This window comes from Diadema antillarum, unplaced genomic scaffold (genome assembly GCF_040938485.1).
Source record: "Diadema antillarum isolate AM-2024a unplaced genomic scaffold, OU_Dant_1.0 seq00000512_RagTag, whole genome shotgun sequence".
NCBI lineage: Eukaryota > Metazoa > Echinodermata > Echinoidea > Diadematoida > Diadematidae > Diadema > Diadema antillarum.
In genome coordinates this window covers 3304186-3330539 of record NW_027271466.1, presented here as the reverse complement: position 1 = coordinate 3330539, position 26354 = coordinate 3304186, and the positions used below count along the sequence as shown (strand labels likewise).

At 37.9% G+C, this 26354-nt stretch overlaps 1 protein-coding gene and 1 pseudogene across 2 annotated transcripts in view; both read right to left on the bottom strand.

Moving 5' to 3' along the window:
* Positions 1-782: 782 nt before the first annotated feature.
* LOC139734197 (uncharacterized) overlaps positions 783-26354 on the bottom strand; it is a 54157-nt gene continuing 28585 nt past the window's right edge. The window contains exons 1-2 of one of the 2 annotated variants that reach the window (XM_071645002.1): positions 11531-11908; positions 783-3330 (exon numbers count right to left, since the gene is read on the bottom strand). In XM_071645002.1, coding sequence (XP_071501103.1) covers positions 1531-3291 — 1761 coding nt within the window. In that variant the 5' untranslated portion in view covers positions 3292-3330; positions 11531-11908 and the 3' untranslated portion in view covers positions 783-1530. Of the gene's footprint in view, positions 3331-11530; positions 11909-26354 lie in introns of those variants that run through there. The other variant, XM_071645003.1, reaches the window with a different exon arrangement.
* Positions 17615-18694, bottom strand: LOC139734181 (uncharacterized; annotated as a pseudogene).

The following is a 26354-nucleotide window of genomic DNA, read 5'->3' as shown; positions in this document are numbered from 1 at the left end:
TACAAATCCATTTCATTTCTTGCATTTTGTAGATTAGTTTGTGGAACAAAATGTAAGGCTATGGGAAAATTCAAAATGAATTTCATGAGTGCACTTGCTCACGAAACACAACTGTCCCATAAAAAAAGTTGTGTTGTATCCCATACGCAAGGTGTATTTTCTCTGATTAAATAAACTTTATAAAAATCTGATTTTTTCTATTGAAGTAAAACTTTGCTAAAATATGTTTCCCTTATTGAGTATTGTAGCAAGAAAAAACAAAACCAATAATATATTCCTTTTAAAAGATTTTCAATACAAAGTTCATTTTGAAATATCTACTTTTTTTGTGGTCCCATAGGTAAGTTGGCACATTTTTCTTCACATAATACAACCCAAGGTCAAAATATTCTTCTCAGGGATACCTTTCATACTGATGATAACCTGTACAATCTAAAGATCGTTCATTACTTTTCAGAAGTTTGAAATTTTTGAATGCTGATGCGTAACGTGCGCCACTGCTTGGGCTTGCCCTTTCAGACACCGTCTATTAGCGTACGCTATCAACACAACAATACAATGTGACCGTGTATCACAAAACAAAACAAAAAAAGTCGCATCCCTTGATTTTATATGACTAAAAAAGATGGAATGTGTCAACTGGTTCAATCTTGAGTTTATGATTATTTTCTGTAAGAACTATTCTTCTACATTATTTTTTAGTCTAGGATCATAACATGAATTAGAAAGTGTGTTTTTAGCAATTTTTCAACAACTCTTTTTTTTTTGGGGGGGGGGTAGAATGATCAGGTGTGTCTTAGGGCCCCTATTCATTTCGTTAAATCATTTGCACACTCTTCACTATCAAGTCTAATAACTTTTGAAAGGATATTTCTACTGCTTTGAAAGTTGTTATTTATTATGAATAAAATGTGTTAAAAGAACATGCTCAAATTCCAGCTTAATCTGATAATCCCCTCATTGTTGCTACGGTGGTTTACATCCTGTGTTATGTCCCTTTCATCGCTCATCTAGCTTAGTAAAGAATAAGCGCTTGAAAAGACCCTGCACTTCAGAGTCTTTTTTCTCAGTTCACACTTTTCCAGAGTATGTATTTTCTTTTCAGTTCTAAGGTAAGTAAATGGAGTCCATTTGAATTGCGTTATACATCATTTTAGAGCTTTTAAAGGCTGCCTTTTACTAAAAATTCTTGTTTGGCGACTTTTTGTCGGTTTTGTGATGCAGGATCACATAATGACAATACTAAACAAAATACACCGGTATCTCATTTAACCATTAGGCCTACTGATCAAAGTACTTATTGCCTTAAGTCAAATAAGAATATCTGACACTTAAAAAGTGAATAAGTTGCGTTTCTTTCTCCCTCTCCTTCTCTGTCCATCTTCTAACCAGCTTGCATTGGGGGTAATTTCTGACTATGGTTGCCTTTTCTGCAATGATGATTGAAAGCCAGATCCTATCACATAACAACAGCCATCGCGTACACATTGGAATTATTACAGTTGTTTATTGATTTAAGAGAAATCGATCTCATTCTGACTCGGATTCAGATTCCTCTGGGGTCTTCAGAATACTGGGGTCCGGAGTCAAAGTCTCTCCAGTCATCATCTTACAAATACCCTTCGGCAGCACCCCGTGGTATGGAATTTTGTTCTGGAGGACAACCCTCGATGCTATTTCTTTTAAGGATAGCATACTAGTCGTAGGACAAAGCAAGTCACTCAGCACCTTGAAGTCTTCATTATTGGGATTTTCATCAAAGATTCCACATTCCATCAAATAGGTAAACATTTCCCCAGGAGTTTCGCCGTCGAAATCACTCTCCATGTTCACAGGGCAGCCATGACGGACCATGATCTTCGCCAAGTCAACAAGGAAAGACTGGTCGCGCTCAGGTTTTGTGGAAAGTGTAAGCACATATCTATGAAATATCGAATCGTAATTTTGTTCTTTGTATGTGAGGTCATCGTACCACAGCAGCTTGCACATCACACGCTTTACACGATTCAATGATGTTCCACGAAACATGTTCTTACGAAATGCTGAAAATAGTTTGTCCATGATTTCGAATGTAACTGAGCCTGATTTGTACTTGCCTTTGTCTAACGAAGAGCATGCAGCTCGAACTACAGTCATAACCTTCTCTGCTGTCTTGATAAGGGACTCGAGGAGGTCAAGCTCAGAAAAAAAGTATGCAAAGTCAAAGAGCAATCTTCCAAATATTTTGATCAGCTCTGGACTATGCTCAACTAGGGAAGAATTGCTGACATGTCGAATGACATCTCGATATTCGTTGACAATTTCGCACCCCTGGGTAACAACTTTGGTGTCCAGGTTGTCATTTGGCCCAAAGAAAGGATATATCCCATCCATCACAGTCCCCAGCACTGCTTTAGAGTGTGATTCACAGGACAGTAAATACTTGAATATATTGTAACCTCTTGAGGCGTCATCTTGTTGCATACACTGACATGCAAACCTTGCCAAGTGCTTGAAGAAATATTCCCCCTTAGCCCCTTCAGGTATGATTCTATCTCCAATAAGTAACCACTGAACTTTCATGGCACGCATGTCACCTTTGATAGCATTAATATCAGCAAGTGAATATTTTTCCGTGCATTGAATAATGGCTTCAAGCTCAGGATCAGCTCGTCTCTCAGGAAAATGGCAGCGCTGGGAAATGACCTTGCATAATGTTTCATAAGCTTCGCAGAGCCCCCCAGCCATGTATTGCGAGAAGCCAAGCATTTCCAAATAGGTGATCTTATCTGGTTCTGATATTCCACTGTCATTGCACTGCGGAGACATCAGGAATTCCCCCAGGGAACCAAAGCCAGACAGTGCTGCTACATGCAGAGGAGTTAGTCCTGCTCTGTTATCTCTGGAGATAACACCATGCTGCAGAAGTGTCTGCACGATTTTAATTTTGTTCTCTTTGGCAGTATCCGTTGAAAACGGGATAAAGCCAGTTGGCCTTTTGCAGCTCGCATGTAAAGGTGTGTCCCCACTCTTGGGAGAGGAGAAATGTGGGTTAGCACCCATCTTCAAAAGAAACCTGACGATGTCTTCCTGTCCCTTTTCACAAGCTATCATCAGAGCAGTCCTTCCGTCATCAGCCGTGGCATCTATGCCACCCTCATCGGTGTGACTGGCCAAATACTTCTGGATGCCCTCAGCACACTCAAGGCCCATTAGTGTATCGTCTGCCATTGCCTGTGCCAAAGAAGGCATCCTGATTTCCTCTTCTGTAACACTCGATGAACTTGCAAGGGATTCCATGACAAGTGGCATAAGTAATTACTGCTTTACGGTTAGCCGTCTCCGTCAAAGCTGTAAGATACAATTCAAATACAAAGAATTCGACAATTACATTCTGCTCTTAAGAAAATTTGTAATGTAAATATTTACACAGATAATGACTGCAGTCTTCATTTCTAACAAATGTGAATAACTCTAGTGAGTAGCGAACATTTCATGCATACAGTATCCACTGCCATTTTATATGCAATGATGACAAATATCATAAGTTACATTCTGCAAGTAAGTGATGAGTGCCCAAGACATTAACAAAGATAATGACTGCAAAAAAAAAAAAAAATCATTTCTACGAAATAATACTACTATTTTAGTAAACAGTGAATATTAATCATATACATAAATAATTAAATATAAACTTATTCGCTGACGGCTTAAGTCGACGTTATCTTAAGAAACTCACATATATTCAAATGTTTATTTATGACATAATATAAAAAAACCTGCACAACGTAACGTTACTATACATTTGTCTGAGTTCGCATTTTTGTTCTTTAGTGATGTTAGTAATGATGGTTTTTTTATCTACACATTACATGCAGTACGATTTAAGTGACCCATGTATTACACGCAATCATTATATTTCAATGCATATAAACTCATTGGAGGAATGAGCAAAAAAGAAAAAAAAAGCATGGCGAAAATGTACACGTACAATTTTCTCTTTTTGGAAAAAGGCACACATTCAAAGCATGTTTTTACTCAGATATTCAAAGAAACAGCTTGGAAAAAATTATCCTAACGTTGTTACTTCAACAAAACCTTCAAAGCCCCTTCGAAAATCAGACCCAGTTTCCTCATTAGACTATAATATGGTACGTTGGCCTACTTTTTATGGGTCATACGGCGATTCATGAAGACACTACGGGAAGTGTGAACTAAAAACCAACGTCTGTTTTTTCTGCTTACCTTCAGTGGTAAATTTTGGCCCCTTGTCCATTTTGGAAAGGAACTTTGCATGTCTTGATATTCCAGAGTTTGATAATCGAATATAAGTATTGTCTTTTTTTGTTTCAAAATTGGCTTACTGCAATGTGCTTAAAAAATTTAATGAATGTTGCAGTGCACACATTAAAATTCATAACGCATACTAGTCTCAAACTAAGGAAGGGACTTTTGCTGGTGAAATTAACTAAAATGATGTGTCTCCATTCAAAATTTCAGAGTTATGGTTTCCTTTCGAAGACACACACACACACACACACACACACACACAGATTTTATTGTTCGTTCGTTTGTTTGTTTCATTGTTGTTTTGGCTTCGAATAATGTTAAAAAACACTGTCAGCCTCAGGACTGTTTTAAGTCAGTCAGTATTCAAAACTATTTTTTTTTCACTTTGCTGCATTTGTATAAAACAGCACAACGTAAACGATAACATTCACATCGAAAAAACACATATTGGACAAAGAAACTGCAAAACAAAGCTTGACTTAATCCAATTAAAGTCGTATTGATGAAGAATAAAATTAGATATATTATAAGAAGGAACATACAAAATTGCGATATGTCATGGCCTATGTTAGATCACGTGAGTAGACAGAGCCGAAGAAAACAAATCGAGACCATCTAGACTATTTGAATAAAAAAGAAAACGAAATCATGGATTACAATGGATACACATGTGCAATTACCTTAATTTGAAAATGATGGGATCAATGCTTGACGAAATCAATTTAAAAACATTTCACATTTGAGATTGATTGAAAACGTGTCCGAGACTTTAGACGCTTCTTACAATGGGCTCTTTCTCTTGGAATTTGACTTTGGCTTTGGTAGGGAAACTTTCGATTTGTTATTTCTCAATTAGTAGCGTGATAATTTGTTGTAGTTTAGACTATTTATGAATAGGTGTCCATGCTAAATAAAGGATTATTACCTAATAGTTCCTCAAGTTAATTGAAGAAATATATCCATAATGATTGGCGTGTAATGCAAACAGGAATGACCTTTTCCAGCTTTCATGCAGTATTTCTTAACGTCTATCTGCAAGCATCTGCATAATCTGAAAGCATAGTTATGTCAGGATTCATTCATTGTTTGTAGAGTTCCCGTCCATTAAGCATTCATCAATGTTTATCTTACCGCAGTTCAATTTGAAAAAGGGAAGGGTTATCAGTAAGCCCGTGTCAAAGTAATGGGATGTTAGCCCCTTGAGCTATCGCGTCACGACATTTGTTGACCCATAATGTTCTACACAAATTAACCTTATCTCTCATCAACTGCAACGACCTACGAAATTAAGCCAGAAATTGAACTTTCTATGATATACCCAGCCTCACACCCAGCTGCTGGTACTAGCGGCTGTGTGGTAATTCGTGGCTGGCGTAGGCATATAAAGTAAGGAGTTTGACTAAAAATAAAATTTCGACGCAGAAGCCCATCAAGTTTGGTGTATCATTGGAAAGCTATTCAAAAAGTAAATGAGTGGGTTTTGTATCAGTTTTACATTCAAATTGTCCGAACTATGCAGGTTTCATTTGTGTGTGTGTGGGTGTGTAGCGAAATTCATTATGTGTATGTGACCGTGCACCACAAAACAAACAAAAAGTCGCACCCTTTGATTTTAAGTGAGGACTCAAAAAAGGTGAAATGGTTCAACCAAGTCAATCTTCAGTTTTTCATATTTTCTGAAAGAGCTATCCTTCTTCTACATTACTCTTCAGTTTGGTATCTTAACATGAATGGGAAAGTGTGTTTTTAGCAGTTTTTCTACAACCCTTTTTGGGGGAAGAGTAAAATGATCAGGTGTGACTTAGAGGCCGCTTGTCATGTCTTGTAATCCTTTGCACACTTAGTCCATGGGCCAGGTCAGATATTGGTACCACCAAAAGGGACAAAACCTTTGTGGTGCCGTTTTGTTTGTTAGGGATATATAAGTGTATCAAACTATGATAGCAATTCCAAATGAGTAGCTTAGTCATGAAAAATGTAGTCTTTAATCAATGCATTCTGGGCTTTCATGATCAGCCCGCGCGTCTGAACCGAGACTATACACAGAACGATAAAGCACGGTCTCTACGGAGCGCGCTGTTTTGAACTCGGTGTATCTCTCTGTGGAGTGATAGTCTACGTTCAAGGCATCCGCGGCCATATCCAAATGCTGTTTTACATGGTATACCTCTCTTTATGTAGGAAAAATGTATGGAATGGGAGACGTTACCGCAAAACGGTATTTTCTTATCATTCATTGCCATTCATTTTCTCGCTAAAATACCCATGGAAAATTATTTCTACGATAAATTGCTACATTCCACTGTGCATATTTTCATATCTTTTGCCGAGCAAGAACTAACAATATTTAAGGTTGTTTTCATACAGTTTTATAGCCAATTCAAGGGCTACATCAGGATGAGTTACTATTGAATCAATGAATAATTTTAAGACATAGCTTAATCAAGGCTTACATATTATTATAATAAGATAAGTGATAATAAATTTCCTGTTTGGAAGAACAATGAAAATTGGAATTATGGAGTAATCACAATAAAGACGGCAGTTCAAAATGATGAGATTATACAGAGCGGAAGAGCGGAGTACAGATGTAAATTCCATTATGTATAAAGTTAGATAACAGCCTCAAACAAGGTATTTGCAGATCTAGATACCAGCAAATGACCGCGGTCGTACCCTATATGGCCGGGTTGTATACAGCAAGGGAATTGGAGGGTTTTGTCCATTCCCATTCCTAAACTTTTACCCACAAAACCAGACTTTTTTTTTACATGTACATCACATTTTCAAATGACTTATCAGATATTGAGTAAGTCATTCAACAACTGAAGAAATTATCTTTTTTTTTTTTGGGGGGGGGGTTGTTAATTGTGCTTCTTGCAACTTGGTTATTCTAGCATGACGCATGGCAAGGAGCAAAGTAATTTCGATTTAGCAATTCTATTTGTTTCTCGGTATCTACTTGGATTTTTTTTATACCTTGTGTCAGAAGGGATCGTTATAATAATTCTTCCCTGTTCTAGACTTATGAAACTCTACCAAAATGCAATTGCTCTGAAAATTCTGACAATACTCTGCAACAAGCACTAATTTGCTCCGTCGACATAGCTCTATTTGCATTTGCGGGGATTTGCTACTCCCCAGTATATCGAAAATCGTATACAAAAACAAGACAGTAGAACAAAGCCGCCCCAAAACTCTCTCTTTTCGATTAACGTCCATAATATACATCTGCGTGCCTATTTTGTATTTGCTCATTAGTTTGTTTGAATTAGAATTAATGCTCGTTTTTCGTATATCTTTTGGTATGATTATCATGGCACTATTTATCCAATTTCCCGTCACTTTATCCTTTCCATTAGGTGTCGAAGTAAATCTGCTCTGAAGAGTGTTTCGTATACTTAGTAACATTAACTCACCCGTTTTGCAGAATTATAGGTATTAAGAAGGATGTTTTGCTATATCTCGTTGCGCTCGTGATTTTGCTGAATATGTAGATATCTCGCTATTGACGTTTTGGTACTTGGGAGTTGTTTGTTGAGGTGTCTATGTCAAAATGATATCGAAAGAGGTGCTCCGCTGATACTGAAAATTTTAAATTTTGCTCACTATAAGTTTAATATATTGTCTGATCACCTCCAAATTTGATGTCGTTTCCCGAAACTTATTACACATATACGTTGTATAAGATATGTTTAATTAGTGTTAACGTATTTTGGTTACCATGGCAACAAATAAACATAAGCAAGTTCCGTTTCACATTTTGACCCTTTTTTAGCTTCTTGTTACTTATTATCTTATGTATTCACAACATAAAATAATAAAATTTTATACTTTTAAAGGAAGTATTCAATTATGTTTGAAAGAAACTACAGCGCCCTCTTGTGTTTTGTCTTGATTTTTTTTTTCTGTGGTAAACACCATTTTCTAAAGATTTGGACCTGTAAATGCTCCGAAAAGGTTAAAGTGAAGTTCAAATGTGTCTTTATATGTCTAAATAGAAATCAACAGCAAAAATCTATTTGCAATTTCGCCTTGACTGCCCGACATATGTCTTAAAATTAGTTGATTTAATATTATTTAATGGAATTCTCTTTGTTTTCTTTGTATTTTGACAAATTGCTCCCTCTTTATGGTTTCCAAGAAAAGTTTTGATGGTGCCATTTTGTAGAGTATGTCTTGAGTTACATTTGTGCCACATCTCAGAGCAATTGATAGAAAAATATTGAAATGATAGAGGGAGCGGATTGTGCCCTCCATGGTTTACCGAGCTTAAAAAAAAGTATTTGGAGTTATGAGGGTTAACGGCTGATACTGAGACTAAGCTACTTCTCTGGAATTGCTATCATAGCAAAATATCATCTACAGATACATACCATTTCAAAATGCATAAGCAGAATTTGTCCCTTTAAGTGGTACCAATATCGTAAAAACCTGGTCTTGGCCCATGGACTAACTCTTCACTTTCAAGTCTAATAACTTTTGAAAGGATGATGCTACTGCTTTGATAGTTAGTATTAATCATGGGCAGAATATGCTAATAGAAGATGCTTAATTTCAGCTTAATCTGATAATCTCTTCATTATTGTTGCTCCAGTGGTTTACATCCTGTGTTTTGTCCCTTTCATGGCACAGCTAGCACGGCTTGGTAAATATTAAGCGTTTGAATAGACCATGTATATACTTCAGAGCCTCTTTTCTCAGTTCACACTTTTCCAGAGAGTGTGCTTTCTTTCCAGAATTTAGGTAGGTTAGGGGAGTCCATTTTGAATTGAGTTATACATCATTTTAAAGCATTTTAAAGCTTCAGAATCTACCCTTAACTAAAAATCCATGTCTGGCGACTTTTTGTTTGTTTTGTGGTGCAGGGTCACATATTTCAATGGTAAAACCGTAATAATTAGCTATTTCACCAATGCAATTACACTATGATGGACTTTTGATGCAGCCACATATATAGCTTGTCTGAAGAGAAACATATTAGCGTTTAAATCAGCTCTATACTTTTATGTTACGGTATACCATTATTATTATTATAATTATGATAATTATCATAACACTTAGAATAATAATAATAATGTTTTATTTCCAGGGTAACATTTTCGGTGTATGCTACTGCTCTACCAGAGGGCCCCAACGTTGCTAGGTACTGAACATAAGATTTTGAAAATCAAAGATTTGTACTTTTTTCAACTTGGCCAGTTTATGTTACCCCTCCTGAGAACTTTATTGGCTCAGAAGACATTTATATACACCGGTCCTAGATTTTCGAACTCGCTAAGCTGTGAAATACAAAATTTCCTATCTTTATATTCTTTTAAGCGCAGGTTGATTTTTTTTCTATTTAATCAGCACTAATATGTTTTTTTTTTTATTAGCTACAGGTTTCGTCAACCTCAGGTTCATCATGCATCCACCAATCATTCAATCACTGAATTCATTATAACGTAATGAAGTAGCTATCACAATCCTTGCACAGCTGCATGCAGCACCAACTCATGAAGCACATTTTCTACCATCCCCTGTTCCATTTCCCTTGTTCAGCATGTGGGCATTCTCTAATTCTCTCTTTTTCTTTCTTTCCTTCCATTCTTTTCATCTATTCTGGAAAGTGTGGTCATGTTGTTGTGTGTCTCCTGTTTTTACCCGTCCTGTCGTATATCATATTTGAGACAAGTGTTTGTAAATAAGTACAGGTGTAATTCATAAGTTTCATGAGTGGTTCACAATATACAAGCTTTGCTTTTTAGTGGACCTCTCAATTCTTTTTTTTTTCAACTGAAGCAAGACTTTGCATTGTTTTTTTTTTTGCCAGTATGCCCTCTTATGTTTAACGGTATATCTATTTATTTGTAACGGCAAATGCTTCTGTTTATGATGTAATTCCTGAATTTTCTTGTGTTACATGTATGTTTTGTTGGAGAAAGGAAGAATGAAAATAAATGAATTGAATTGAATTGCATCGGGGTGGAGAGGGGCATGGTGGGTATAAGCATTTTGTTTAAGGACTTAAACACTGGGCGGGAGTCGATTTCTAAAATGTCTCATTGCAAAGAGAAAAATGGGTGGTTTATTCCTCCACAACACTATTGTGAAAGATGTGTCTAGAACTTATAGATTGTGTTTCATTTAATTTATGCGTTTACTTTAGTCTGGCTATTCTTCACTTATGAAACTACTCTGATGTCTGTGAAAGTAGATCGGCCTACAAACTTAAATTGTGATTATACATGTATTTATTAAGAGTGAAAATAAACCGAAGGGTGTTTAAGAATTCAAGCCTTCCGCCAACTATTCCTAATAATAATAAAAAATAAGGACAAGGTAAAAAAAAAGAAGATCCCAAGCTTCGTCAACAATGCTCCTCTTCCCCAATACATATCCGATCGACATTAAATTTCATGAGCGTCATTTCAAAACTCTTTACTCTAAACACAAACCCATATTTTTCTAATGAAAACAATATCCAAAACTGTCCATAATGACGGTACAAACGAACTCGGTTCTACTATGAATGTTAAGATCATAACATATCCCAGGATGTTCGACAACATCAAAATCTTCAAGGGATCATTGTTTGTTTGTTTGCTTGTTTTCTTTTCATCGGAAAATCGAAGCTTAGCGTAGGTACTACACGCACAGCAACGCAGTGCAACATGCTCAGAAATCTTCAGACTTGCATAAAATACTACTTCCCATATTTTTTTCAGATTTCTTGATACAGATTTTGAACGTTTTGAAACAGGGATATCGACGCAAAAATGATGCAAGCGTCTCATCGAAACGATATTTTGACTTTCATGGAGAAATGAAGACTGGTTGTAGCGTGACAGGTATCATTCGAAAGCGCGATGTGTGAAGTATACAATGCATTTCGTAACGCGTATGACGTCAAAGTTCAAAGTTCTAGCAGTACATATCTTAAAATGGCGATTTCATCGCAGCTTTTACGAACTGATTTCGTCAAAACCATGTAGATATTAGATTTGAAAGCGTCATCTTCTTGGCTGCGCAAGAACAAACTCAGAAAGTATAAAAGATTAATTTTCAATAAATTACCATTTACCTGGTTTTCACACGTTAGCAGATACATTGCACGAAATGGAATCTGTCAAATTACCTAGTATAAGCACACGGCAGTATACCACCGATCTTAATACCAGTGGAGTGAAACTAGAACTCTTTTCATGTCCATTATCAACTCAATATTTCCCTTCTCCTGTATATAGAGCCTTCGGAGAGAGGTTCTACGAACACTTACCACTGAATTAGGTTGTATGCATCATCAAATACGATGAGGTAAAATTTATTTTACTTTTCAGTTGTTCACCAATTTGTTATGCAGTCTAACACAAGTCCATCATAGAAGTATTGTGGCCCCTCAACAATGTCCACTGTCAATGATTTTTGTTGGATATCACAGCCACAATCTTGTAAATGCACAGTAATGATCAGAATCAGACATATATCCCGTCGCATAATACATCATGCGGCCCTCAGTGCTGTATGAGTAGCGGTTCAGTACAAGGAAGCGCGCTGAAACTTTCCAATGTTTGTATGTATATTGCGTTATTATCAGCTTCCGTGTACGTATGCAAACCCATGGGATTCTGGGAGCTGTGGGGTCACGTAGGTCACTGAAGGAATGACGAAACATGATGTTCTCACTATCTCATGTAACTATAAAAACTCAATCGGCGTATTCGATTTGTCTCCCTCCCACATGAGGGAAATTTTGCACTTTTGTTCAGAATTGAAATTAACCGATTTGCAATTTTTCATTAAAAATGTGAGAAAATATAACAAAATTATGAAAAAAAAAATGTTAATGGTTAATTCGTTCAGTATTTCTGTCCTCTTGACCCCCTAGATCTGCGACTATTTACAAATCATACTAAGTGAAAGACAATTAGAAAAAAAGTCAAAGAAAATTACGATTAATAAGCATTGAAATGGAGGGTGATGATTCAGAAAATTCCAGAGAGACAAGTGGAGGCACGTCCCTCCCTCCCCCTGATTTCGTCGTCTGTGATACAAAGCCAAACGAGCAGGGCAAACGAGAGAAAGAGAGAGAGAGAGAGAGAGAGAGAGAGAGAGAGAGAGAGAGTTTTCTCATCAAAGTTTGGGACAAAATGGCAAAATTTGGGACACAAATTCAAAATTTGGGACCACTCACAACTCAAAATTTGGGACATGTTGTACAGACACTGGTGAAAATTTGGGACAAATGGCAAAATTTGGGAATGTCTCAAATTTTCCTATACATTCCCTTGTTGTGCAAAATTTGGGACAGCTGAGAATCTTGAATGGATTACACATAGAAATAGCCAGGTTGCAGGACAAGATGGACCATGTGACAGAAGTGACGTGGGGATGCAGCTCAGTGGGATTGAAAGTGATTTTGAGGTGAGTATTTAATTAATGAATGTTTAAGCCTCATTTTTAGACCTATAGCATGTTGTAATTCTACATTAGATTGATGTCACTAAGTTATTACAAAAGGAAAATGAAAGAAATGGGGATGCCACAATTGTGATGGTGTACATGTTTACATGTAGTCCCACATGCATCATATTGTTGTTTGTTGAGGGGTGACTGACAATTTTTGTTCCAACATTATAGAAATAGCATGCAGATCATTGCAAGTATACACTTGTTTGTCCCAGATACATACTACATTTGGTGGTGTTGCATTTCTGTTGTTGCGTATTAAGTAAGCCGAATATTTTCTTCTTTCTTTTTTGTCCCCCATCACCTCACCGTGATCGTTGATTATCACAATGCTCGATCGCTTAAGCAGATTGCATCAGTGCACGCTGTTGTTGGTGTTGAAATGTTTCTTACTATCACAATCATATAGCGTAGCTATGGTTAAACACTGTAATGCCAAAATAAACTGAACAAACCTGGGCCTTAAATGTACAGTGTATAATGTTTATTGTCATTTATCCTTATATGCGGTCAACCAGTCATGGACGTGGCGCGGCTAGCTTGGATGAGATTAGTTGCGAAATGCTGTATGGTGTCTTCAAAAATACACATTGAATACGTCGTCCAATACAAGCCTGCAACACAAACATGCTGCGTATCAAGTCATTGATTGGGCAATATGCTTTTGGTGAAAGATGCATGCTTGCCAACTACTTTAAGCGCTAAAGTGGTAGATTTGTGTATTGTGAGGTTCGAGATTAAAGCAACCGAGCCCGAGTGCGAGGGGGGAAGGTGTGGGAGGGGGTGTCTTCCCTCCCACAGTTTGGAGTTTTCAGGTTTTTCAACTTCAAAATATATGTGATTCGGTGCAAGAACAGATGGTAATATTTAAATAGCTTGTTTGAAGAGAGCTAATCAATGCACAAGGAAGGGGGATTAATAGTTACTTTCATTTTATCTCAATGGCAGGTTTGCTACAAATTGGTAGGCCTATATTAGAGTATTGGTAAAACATCTGTAGCAAAATCTAAAAAATAATGGTAGTCTAGGTACCGCCCAAATCAGTAGAGATGCCAAATTTGAAGATTTATGCCTTTTAAAGAAAAATGGTTTGTGTATGAAATGTGGGAGAACTTCAACTGAAAGGTATGGTGCGAAATTACTCTAGCGCCAAAAAATGAGTACCATGGTAGGGGAGAGCGGGGTGAGTTGGGACGCGGGTCAAGTGGGACACGTTCTCTGAATCAAAAACTGTTCAACAAATCAGCGATTGGCTTATATCTACAATAAGCCCCTAGCAACCATACATCACACTAAGAAAGCCATGCAGTTCGGCAAATTCTAAGTATGTATAAATTGCTATTGAAAATTTTCCCCAAAATATAATGTTTTTTTAAAATCAAGTTAATTAACCTGTTGTCTTTGTGTTCATGATTTCAAGGGCACAATTGAAGCTGGTGGTGAGCCTTATTAATATGCAACTAATATAACTTGTTTTTGACAAATGCCTGCATGGTTACTGAGCAGTCGTACATATTTATGTATATGTCATGTGAGGGACAGTTGGGACAACGTGTCCCATTTGTCCCTCATAATAGCATTACATGTAAAGCAGTTCAGATTTTCAAACATGTTGTTCAAACTTGTTTTGTTGAAGTAAAGATCATTTTAAAGCATGTTTGACTGTTTTCATTACCAATGTTTCATTATGCCTTCCAACTTTGACATTTCTATAGACCATCTAGGATGTCACACTTTACCCCCACAGTCCCATTTCTCCCTTGCCGTTGTCCCACTTCACCCACGGGTGGGTCAACTTCTCCCCCAAAATAAGTTTTTTTCTTTTCATTAACTGCAGAAAATTGAGAACAGTGCTACCCCCAGCTTATAGCTCTTTATGTAACCTACCATATGAACCTTCATGCAAGCCCAACAGGAAATGTAATAATCTCTTCTATAAAAAGATATAAGAAGAAAATCGGCGAACTTGAAATAATGTCCCACTTCTCCCCGCTCTCCCCTACTGATTTCATTAATACACATCTGCAGTTAGATTAAGATGAACATCGCAAATAACATGGGCATCTTTGTTTTGCCAAACATGTGTTGTGTCACACATGAAGATCCAACTATTAAGTTAATGAATGACTTTCTGCTTTTCCAATTTGTATGCTAGTACTCAATATAGTGTCTCTGTTCAATCCAAGACATAGATTTTGCTTTGTGGCAACTACTATTTATTTTGTTATTGAACTAGGCATTAGTTTAATATTTGTATGCATGCTGTCCAGTCCAGAAAGCACCAGAGTGTTATTTTGTACAACAGTTAGGCCTACATGGTATGTCCTGGGAAATCATCACACTGTATTACTGTAATGTCTCTCTTGCCCTTGTGATATGACTTGTGTAGGATGCAAATTTCTTTGTTATTATTTGGTACTGAACAAGAGTTTTGATGTCTACCAATAAATCATTGTAAAGAGAAACCCTTCTTTATATTTATTTTTGGGCAATTAGCATGCAATCTTCAGTGGATGTAGCTCTTTCTTTTTTTCATCACTGTTAATATCTGACCATCCATAATTATTTCATCATTCTAATCTGATTTTGATTCTGATTTCAGTTTGATGTGGCTACAGTGTAGTTGGCAGACTGAAGATTTTTTTTTTTTACAGAATAGTGAAAGTCATCAGTGATAATATTCTAGCAGAATTATTCAAAATACCAGATAAGCAGTGGCGGTTCCAGAGGGGTGTGCACTGGGCGCACGCCCACTCTTTATTTGTTGTTAAACAAAAGAAATGAAAAGATTAAAAATGAGATAAAACCCAGTCGTAGAACCAGAAATATTGTTTGCACCCCCCCCCCCCCCACCGCCTCCTTTATGGAATTCCTTGTTCTGCCCCTGGATAAGTACTCCTCCATCTAATTGAGAAAATTGTATTTTGTTTTTATCTTGTAGCTAGGTGAGATAAACAGAACATCTACACAGAGTACATTGTAAAGAGATTATTAATCTCTGTCTATCATTATATCCCATTATTTTTATCTTGTCACATTTTCCCACTTGTCCACTCCCTTGTTATGTTATTCCCTTTTCTTTCTTCTCATCTTCCATCTCTCCTCCCCTTCTATCTTCTCTCTGTCAATCATTGTTCTTCTTAATGTTATTCAATCATTTTCTTTTCTAATTCTGTTACTAAATGTAGCAAAAAAAGCTGCTGAAAACTGCTTATCCAATGAAGGCGAGCCAATGAAGTAAAATGGAGTCAAAAGGGGCCTGAGCTTTCGATCCTAGCAGAATCTTCGTCAGAGGCAAAATGACAAACAGGCAGGGAAAGCAATCACATATAAGGACTTCACACAACAAGAACAGACAGGGACAGGCTGGGTACACAAAACAAAGAAAACAAAGGAGAGGGTGGGAAGTCATGGGCAAGGAGCCCAACAGGTAAAGGGAGGGGGATTAGAGCGAGCAGGAGGGTGGACAGACAAAAGGCAGAGGAGAGCGGACAGACAAAAGGCGGAGGAGGGTCAGTAATGATCATGAGGATCAAGGAGGCAACCATTGAAGGAAAGGATGAAAAGGGAGGCAACATCAAAGAAGATAAGGAACACCAGAAGGATATGGAAAGGGAAAGAGTGAAAAAAGTAACAGCAAGGGAAGGGGGGGGGGGCTGAACAAACAGGGAGCCCTAAAGGTGTACCAGGAGGAGGCAACAAAAGGAAGTAATCAAACATATCAAAGTATATACACATGTAGTAATGGCAAAAGTGACAATGGAATAACAGTAATGAAAAAATTAATATATATATATATATATACAGATAGATAGATAAAAGAAATAAAATAAAGCACATGTGAAAACTGTATACATGTATGTAGATAAGCAGGCAGGGCAAAATAAGCACAAGTATGTATAAACAAACAAACCTAGTGTGTGTATGTGTAGGCGGAAAAGGCTGTATAAAAAAGACTCGGGCTATAGGAAGGAATAAATTGGGGAAAAAAGGATCTGCAAATGAAAAAAGCGCAATGAAAGAACAAAATGAAATTAAAAAATGAAAAAGAGAAAAATAATAATGGTGGTAATAGTAATGAAAAAATAAAGGTGGTTAGTCATTTCCCTCCTGGATGTTGAGGCCATGGGGTTGGATGGTGTGAAGTCGTCTCATCCAGAGCTTCTCTCTGCTGGTTCTGACTGTGTCTGGACGAGTGCCTAAAGATTCAATGCCCTGTAGAGTCATATCAGTGATGGAATGATCGGGTAGATTGAAATGGTGGCCCACTGGAGTGTCGAGCTTGGCTGTGTTGACAGTAGATCTGTGTCCATAGAAGCGTCTTTTGAGTGTAGTCTTGGTTTCCCCAACATACTGGATTCTACAAACTCTGCAAGTGATGAGATACACAACATTAGTGGTAGTACAAGTGATGTTTCCCTTTGTGTGGTGAGAGAGGCCGGTAGAGTTGCTGGTGAAAGAGTCACTCTCATGGATGTGTATGCTACAAATGATGCACCTACTGGCTGAACATTTGAATGTGCCATGCTGTAAAGGAGAAGAATTGTCAGTGAGGGAGGGTACTTCAGCACGGACGATGAGATCCTTAAGGTTGTGGGGGCGTCGGTATGCCAGGATGGGAGTATCTGGGACGGCCTGTAAGAGACGATCAGAGGTGTGAAGGATATGGTGATTATCACGAAGGATATTGTGGAGAGAGGGTAGATTGGGATGGAAAGTGGTCACAAGGGGTATTCTGTCAGTGATGTCCTGCTTGTTGGTTTTCGGTTTGAGAACTTCAGATCTGGGGAGAGAACGAACTTTGTTGATGGCTTGTTGAATTCTCCTGGTACCATAGCCCCTGGCTGCGAGATTTCTCTTCAGGTTCCTGGCATGGAAAGAAAACTCAGAATCCTCAGAGCAGATACGGCGAAGTCTGAGGGCTTGACTGTAAGGGATACTGGTTTTGCAGTGGCGGGGGTGGCAGCTGGCTGAGTGGAGGTACTGATGGGTGTCTGTGGGTTTAGTGTAGAGAGTGGTGGTGACATGGTTGGACTCCTTCCTAACGGTGACATCGAGGAAGTTGGTCTTTTCTTGGGAGAAATCAGAAGTGAATTTGATGGTTCTGTGGAAAGAATTGATGTGGTCAATGAAAGTATGGAGGCTTTCTTCCTCCCTGGTCCAGATGAAGAAAATGTCATCGATGTAGCGCCACCAGATCCATGGACGACAGGGGGCTGAATCTAACATCTGCTGCTCTAGCTTGGTCATGAAGAGACAGGCGAAGGAGGGAGCCATCCTGGTACCCATAGCTGTGCCAGATACCTGTAAGTAGTGCTTGTCCATGAATGTAAAGTTGTTTTTCGTCAGTACATGTGACATGAGGGATTTGATGTCAGATATGGGGGGGTTGGAATGGCCGCTGCAAGTCAAAGCCTCACAGGAGGCTAGAATACCTTCATCGTGGGGAATATTGGTGTAGAGAGAGGAGACGTCGAAAGTACCGGTGATTGCTGTCTCGGGTATCTGGTCCTTGATGTCATCGAGTTTCCTGAGAAAGTCTGGTGTGTCATGAATGTAGGAGGGTGCGAGTGAGACAAGAGGTTTAATGTGGTGATCAACAAAGAGGGAGATGTTCTCTGTTGGGGAACCATTTCCAGAGAGGATGGGACGACCGGGATTGCCAGGTTTGTGGATCTTGGGGAGGAGATAGAATCGGGCAGGTTTGGCATTAACGGGGGAGAGAAATTTGTGAGCCTTCTTGGTGAGGTGTTCATGTTCCTTCATGTCATCGAGTGTCGACTGGATCTGTTGGGAGAAATTATCGGTGGGATCAAAGTCAAGAAGTGTGTAGTGGGAAGGATTGCGGAGATGTTTCATGGCTTCATCGATGTACTGCTGGCGGTCCATTACTACAACAGCTGATCCTTTGTCTGCGGGCTTGATGATGATGTCAGGCCTGTTTTTGAGAGATGAGAGAGCCTGGCGTTCTTCCTTTGGGAGATTGTCATGTGATGCAATGTCGAGCGTATCTGCGGAGTGGACTTGAGATGAGACAGCTTCGATGTACGTTTCCAGGGAGGGAACTCTGTTCTTGGGGGGAATCCATGAGCTTTTAGGATGAAAGGGCTCAGGAGCAGAAGGGGGTTCATCGAGAAAAAACTCTTTGAGGCGTAACCTGCGGTAGAAAGTAGAGAGGTCTTGGCTGAGTGCTATCTGATCGACCTTGGGTGGAGTGGGGCAAAACTTGAGACCTTTTGTGAGAAGAGACGTTTCTGCTTGAGATAGGGGAGAAGAAGAAAGGTTAACGACAGAAGTGGAGGATGCATCAGTGGATGTGGTGTGTCGCCTGAATCTGTTGGACCTTTGACGTTTCTTCGTGAAGTTGCCTATTTTCTTGTTCCTGCGAGCAGTGAGGTCAGACATATGTTTTGAGAGACAAGATTCAATTTCATCATTGTATTTGAGCCACTGGGTGTCGGTGCAGCAAGAGCGAAGTTCAGTCTCCAGTCTGTCGATGTCAGCTGAAAAGGAAGTGAGAGAGGCAGCACACTGTTCGGAGAGAATGTTAATCAAACGGATGGAAGCTCCATGTAGAGTCTGGTTCCAGCGTTTCCGTAGTTCAGGCGAGAGTGTTCCAAGAGCTGGAGTGCAGTGGAGTTGGAGACCTGTGGGTATCATGCGGTTGAGGGAGTAGAATCTGTAATTATCCTGGTGAAATGAGAATCTGAGGGCCTTGAGCTTGGTTTTCCTCAGTTGATGAAAAAGAGATAGATGGTTAGCCATGGTAAGCATGGGACAGAGAAGAACAATGATAGCCAAACAAGGGAAGGAGAAATACATAGCCTGTCAGAATTGAGGGAAATTCAAAAAGGGGAGCAAGATTGACCTGTAAGGCGGATAAATCAAAGGGAAAAGGGTGAGTACAGTCGGTCAATGTACAGCTAGGCCAACCTGTGCTAAGCAGAAAAGTGAGTGAAGAGAAATGATAAAGGGCAATGAGACAAGCTCAGAGATAAAGGCACAGAACTGAAGAGAAAAGTACCAGGAACGGAGACAAACACCTGAAAAGAAAGTAACAAATACGATACAAACAAACAAATATAACACTGTGGAAACAAAGATACTACAAGTCGAGAAGTGGGAGGGAAACAGGGCAAGGAAGGAGACTGAACTGGAACAAAGCAATAAAACAATTAAAACAGAACAGAGAAGACAAAGAGGATAAGGAGGATCACGTGGGCGTGATGCAACAGCAGAAAAGGAACTAAATGTAGCAAAAAAAGCTGCTGAAAACTGCTTATCCAATGAAGGCGAGCCAATGAAGTAAAATGGAGTCAAAAGGGGCCTGAGCTTTCGATCCTAGCAGAATCTTCGTCAGAGGCAAAATGACAAACAGGCAGGGAAAGCAATCACATATAAGGACTTCACACAACAAGAACAGACAGGGACAGGCTGGGTACACAAAACAAAGAAAACAAAGGAGAGGGTGGGAAGTCATGGGCAAGGAGCCCAACAGGTAAAGGGAGGGGGATTAGAGCGAGCAGGAGGGTGGACAGACAAAAGGCAGAGGAGAGCGGACAGACAAAAGGCGGAGGAGGGTCAGTAATGATCATGAGGATCAAGGAGGCAACCATTGAAGGAAAGGATGAAAAGGGAGGCAACATCAAAGAAGATAAGGAACACCAGAAGGATATGGAAAGGGAAAGAGTGAAAAAAGTAACAGCAAGGGAAGGGGGGGGGGGCTGAACAAACAGGGAGCCCTAAAGGTGTACCAGGAGGAGGCAACAAAAGGAAGTAATCAAACATATCAAAGTATATACACATGTAGTAATGGCAAAAGTGACAATGGAATAACAGTAATGAAAAAATTAATATATATATATATATATACAGATAGATAGATAAAAGAAATAAAATAAAGCACATGTGAAAACTGTATACATGTATGTAGATAAGCAGGCAGGGCAAAATAAGCACAAGTATGTATAAACAAACAAACCTAGTGTGTGTATGTGTAGGCGGAAAAGGCTGTATAAAAAAGACTCGGGCTATAGGAAGGAATAAATTGGGGAAAAAAGGATCTGCAAATGAAAAAAGCGCAATGAAAGAACAAAATGAAATTAAAAAATGAAAAAGAGAAAAATAATAATGGTGGTAATAGTAATGAAAAAATAAAGGTGGTTAGTCATTTCCCTCCTGGATGTTGAGGCCATGGGGTTGGATGGTGTGAAGTCGTCTCATCCAGAGCTTCTCTCTGCTGGTTCTGACTGTGTCTGGACGAGTGCCTAAAGATTCAATGCCCTGTAGAGTCATATCAGTGATGGAATGATCGGGTAGATTGAAATGGTGGCCCACTGGAGTGTCGAGCTTGGCTGTGTTGACAGTAGATCTGTGTCCATAGAAGCGTCTTTTGAGTGTAGTCTGTTACTGTTACATCTTTTCCTCTCTTTTAATACTTGTGATTTTTGTATGATTTTTAGGCGGTTTTCATCCTGTGATACGGAATTTTTTTTTTTATGTGTCCCCTGGAAGACACCATACAACTTTCTTGGGCTAATTTTCCCGCAAAATTTCGCGCCACGCCGCGCCGCGCCACGCCGCACTGGTGACCTGACTATTTAGCATAAGCCCATGGCCAAGACTTGTCTGTATCACATCATGTTACATGTAGAACCCCTAGTTGGATTTTGTGACATTGGTCATGACCTAGCAGTTAATAGAACTAGATAGCCTAGAGGTAAACCACTCTTGTATCACACCGCAATGCATAATTGTTAATTACTGTGTTAATACTTTTTAGTTATTCATTGGTCTAGACCTTTTTATTTTGTGTGCATAAAGTAATACAAGCTAAAGAATGAAGAAGCTGAGATAATGTAAGGTACAGTATGATAAAAGCATTTTACTGTGTACATTATAGATGGATAATACAGAGTGTATATTCTTATTGACTGAAGCATAGGCCTGTAGAATTGTGGAACACAGATTGCTTTTCATAGGATTATGTATCATGCCAATACTCAATACTTAGCTGATTTGATGGATGTCATATTCCTTTTTTTTAAATTCCCCAAATATATTACATATAAATAGTCTTAATAATTGCAGGAGATATAATTGAACAATCTTGTCAATCTACATGTATTATAGAAAATGAGCTTTAATTTCTTCTTCTCAAATTTATGACTATGCACTCAATACAAGATGTTTTGGCAAATGTGTCAATGAAAAAAGAAGAGGAAATCTTGAACACTTATAAAATGCTTTCATATTTCTCAACAGAACTGATGACTAGCTGAAATCACAAATTATGCATTCAATGATTATTTTTCAACCATTGGTCATAATTTGTCAATGAATCAAGGTTTTAAAGATGATGGTGTGTTTATATCCTTTTAAAGCAGGACTGTATATATGCATCAATATTCTTTAAGCCCATCACATGTGGTGAAATTTTGTCTAAGAGCTTGTTTTTTAGATGAAAAATGACACTTGTGCAGGATCTGATTCTATAAGTATCCAGGTTGTGAAACAAGTTATACCATTTATTGTGAGAACATTGTGTGATATTTTCAATATTAATTTATCAATTGGCATAGTCCCAAATAATATGAAAATTACATGTGTAGTCCCAATATATAAAAAAGGTGATAGAAGTATGAGTAATTATCATCCCATATCTATTCTTGATACATTTGCTAAGATATTTAAAAGATGTGTTTATAATAGAGTTACTGCATTTCTTCAAGATTCAAATACACTCATCCCAAATCAGTATGGCTTCAGAAATGGGCACTCCACTTCTTCTGCAATATTAGAATTTATACAAAATATCATTCTAGGGAGTGAAAACAAAGAATTTACTTTATCTATCTCCATTGACCTGTCAAAAGCCTTTGACTCTATTGATCATGATATTTTGTTGCATTTAAGCTTAGTCATTATGGAACACGGGTATGCCTCTAAAGTTGTTTGAAACTTATAATCGGCAACAAAAGGTTTCAAATCAGTTTATAAGGGGGTCCATTCTTGGCCCTCTTCTTTTTCATGATATTTGGGACTCATGAGTGTACTGATAATTTTGTTTTTCCATTACAGTAGTGGTATGATAAAACCTGTAGCAAACATAAAGTTTTTGGGTGTTGTTTTAGATGATAAACTGTCTTGGAGTAGTCATGCTCTTATGCAATTCTTATGCAACAGTATCTATTTAGTGCATTACCAGCCCCCTTACAATGATGTTTTCATCTCAACAGCAGTATTCATTCTTATTATACAAGAAACCAACAAAGTTTTCATCCTCCTCTCAACATAATCGAATAATCCCAGTCAACAATTTATTCATTTTTTTTTTTATCAAGGTCCCATTTTGTGGAAATAATTACACCAAATGACCTGAAAAATTGCAAATCATTGCAGCAGTTCAGAAACAACTTAAGATTCACTTTCCGTATTTAGTAGCAACATAGTTTTGTATTCTGCCAGTATTTTACTCTGTATTCTTTTCCTTCTTCAGGCTGTTTGATTGTATACCATTTGTGTTCTAGATATATTAAGTTGAGAAAGTCTTGTATACTTTGGGGCCTATATATTCCCATCAAGCCTGAAAGGCTTTAATTGGTCCCCACAATGAATATTATGTTTATACTATGACTTGAAACTGTAATGGTTGTTGTTTTTAATGTGGAAATTAATGAATTTATGAAATGAAATGACTTTATGAATGCAGTCTCCACACACCCTTATCACATGGTGTCTATGCACTCAATAAAGATGTTTTGGCAAATGTGTCAATAAAAATAAAAGAGAAAATCTTAAACACTATAAAGGCGTAAATATTCACATCTGAATGACGCGCCTAAAATATAAAAAACAACAAAAAACAAATGCCTTCATTTTTCTCAACAGAACTGATGACTAGCTCTTTGGATATTGTTGTCCTGAAGATGTCATGGTCTGAATTGGTCTTCTTTGCTTTTCCAAGTGGTAAGTTAAAATGTGACCATGCATCACAAAACAAACAAAAAGTCGCACCCCTTGGTTTTACGTAAGGCCTCAAAAAAGGTGAAATGGGTCAACAGGATCAATCATTAGTTTTTCATATTTTCTGAAAGAGCTATCCTTCTTCTATATTATTTTTTTAGCTTGGGATCATAACATGAATGGGAAAGTGTGTTTCACCAGTTTTTCTACAACCCTTTTTGGGGGAGAGTAGAATGATCACAGAAACTCCAACCCCAAGCACCTTCTGATCTGGAGATTCTCCCGCCTGAAACCCCAAGCAAACGGGAGACTCCAAGTTTATGTGTGCGAAGCGCGAAGTTCCTAGGGTTACAGATGCTCTCTGGTGCTATCTAAGGCTTCTTTTTGCAACATACGATAGCAAAGGTATGAAATCCTTTCCAACGGGAGACATTGAGCCAGGGCGGGAGAAATTAAATCTCAAATGGGAGAACGGGAGATTTGGCAAAAATGGGTTTTCGGCGGGAGATCTCCCGTCGAAAACGGGAGAGTTGGAGTCTCTGTGATCAGGTACAATTTGTATGTCTTAGAGGCCCCTTTCCATTTCTTGAAATGCTTTGCATACTCTTCACTTTCAAGTCTGATAACTTTTGAAAGGATAATGCTACTGCTTTGAAAGAACTAAGCATTAATCATAGACAGAATGTCTTGGAACATGCTTAATTTTAGCTTAATCTGATAATCCCTTCATTGTTGTTGCTCAGGTGGTTTGCATCCTGTGTTTTGTCCCTTTCATCGCACAACTAGCAGGGCTTGGTGAAGATTAAGTGCTTGAATAGATGCTGTACTTCAGAGCCTCTTTTCTCAGTTCACACTTTTCCAGAATGCACTTTCTTTCCAGCATTTAGATAGGTGAGGGAAGTCCATTTGAATGGAGTTATACTTGTATATCATTTCAAAGCTTAACGTCTGCTCTTTCAGAATCTGCCCTTAAACTAAAAATCCATGTCTGGCAACTTTTTGTAAGTTTTGTGATGCAGGGTCACATATGGGACATTAGATAAGATAATAGATGAATGATATATGTTTCAGATGCATTCATCTGTGTATGCACATGATAGGTGTTTCGTTAGAAATGGATATAAAAGACACAGGAGAAAGAAAAATCTATCAGTTCAGAGGGATATTTACCCCTCTCATTATAACAAGGGTATACAAAAAGTACATATTGTTGTGTTCCCAGTGTGCAAAATTTAACTAGACATAGTTTCACAAGGACTACAAAACAATTGTGAAAGCTAATTTGAAGCAGAATCGTCACGAGTACTTTCACACTATTACTCAATAAAGGGGTGACATCATGTAGAAATATTGAGTTCCTGTAAAAAAAAAAAAAAAAATTACACATGGGGAGCAATTATTTGTGTGGAATGAGATAGAAAAATGATGTGTAATCTTAAATAGTGCTCGTAAATCAAGCACAGATGTGCTCACTTTGCTTCACCAGTTTCCTTTAGAGTCATTCATGGCTATAAGAAGTTTTAATAGGTAGATAGGGTCTCACAGCATTAATTAATATTATTGATAAAAGATCAATGATAAAGGGATAAATTTGTCCGAAAAAAATGCATTTATATAAGCAATATCTTGGCATACAAATGAGTTTTACAAGACCATTCTATCATTTGCAATAACATTGTAATTGATTGTAATATATATTGTACAACCAACGACATACATAATGTACTTTACCAGAGCCAATAGCCATTTAGTATACTATTAATTCCTTTATTCTAGATCTACTGTCACCAGGGGATTCCATCCCAATGAATTGTATCCTGCTGATAGCTGAAAATTAATCAATATATGCCTGTGTTTGTGCCTTCTACTCATTCTCTATATTTCAGGTGTTCAACCCTTCCACTCATCAAGAAATGTCTGAACACAGTACAATGACAAAGCAATGTCCACACATATTCTTGGTGAGCTTCTCGTTTCTGAATAGTCTGTGCCATTTGTTCTCTTTTTCTCTTGTACCTCACTGTAACATAAAGATACCTTTGAGAAAATTACATAATAATATTATCCAAAGTGTATACCAGGGCACTGAGTGTACAATTCAGTAATAGTGCAGAAGTTGTCCTCTTGTAATAGCCATGATCTTTCGATATAAGTTTGTAAAATGCTTACTTATTGGCTGATACTGAGCCTGTAAGAAATCACAATAATTATGATAGTGTCATTAATTGCAGTAATGAATTCACCCATCCCAAACTAAATTCCAAAATCCCCATAGACTTGATAAAACTGGCTACCAGGTTCTCGTATTGAATGGGTTAATTGGCCTCATGAACCAGTAAGCCATGCTTACAATTTATATACTAATATTGTTTACCCTTTTCTCCATGTTTAGCACATTGAAATCTTTAGAATGCAAATTATGAATGCTTAAAATTGGGATTTCTAATAGCTACATGAACTTTCAGATAATATTTCAAAACCTTAGCACATGAATTACTGAAATAATTGCACAAATTGGCTTCTTCCTGCATCATGTACAGCACACATGTTGCCTATCTGGTGTCCAAAAACGAGTTATTGAATTAAAGAAGGCATATAATGTACCATGGTGAAGAGAATCATTGAAGTGTCTACCAAATTTCATAGCCTGTATATCTCCTACACAAATG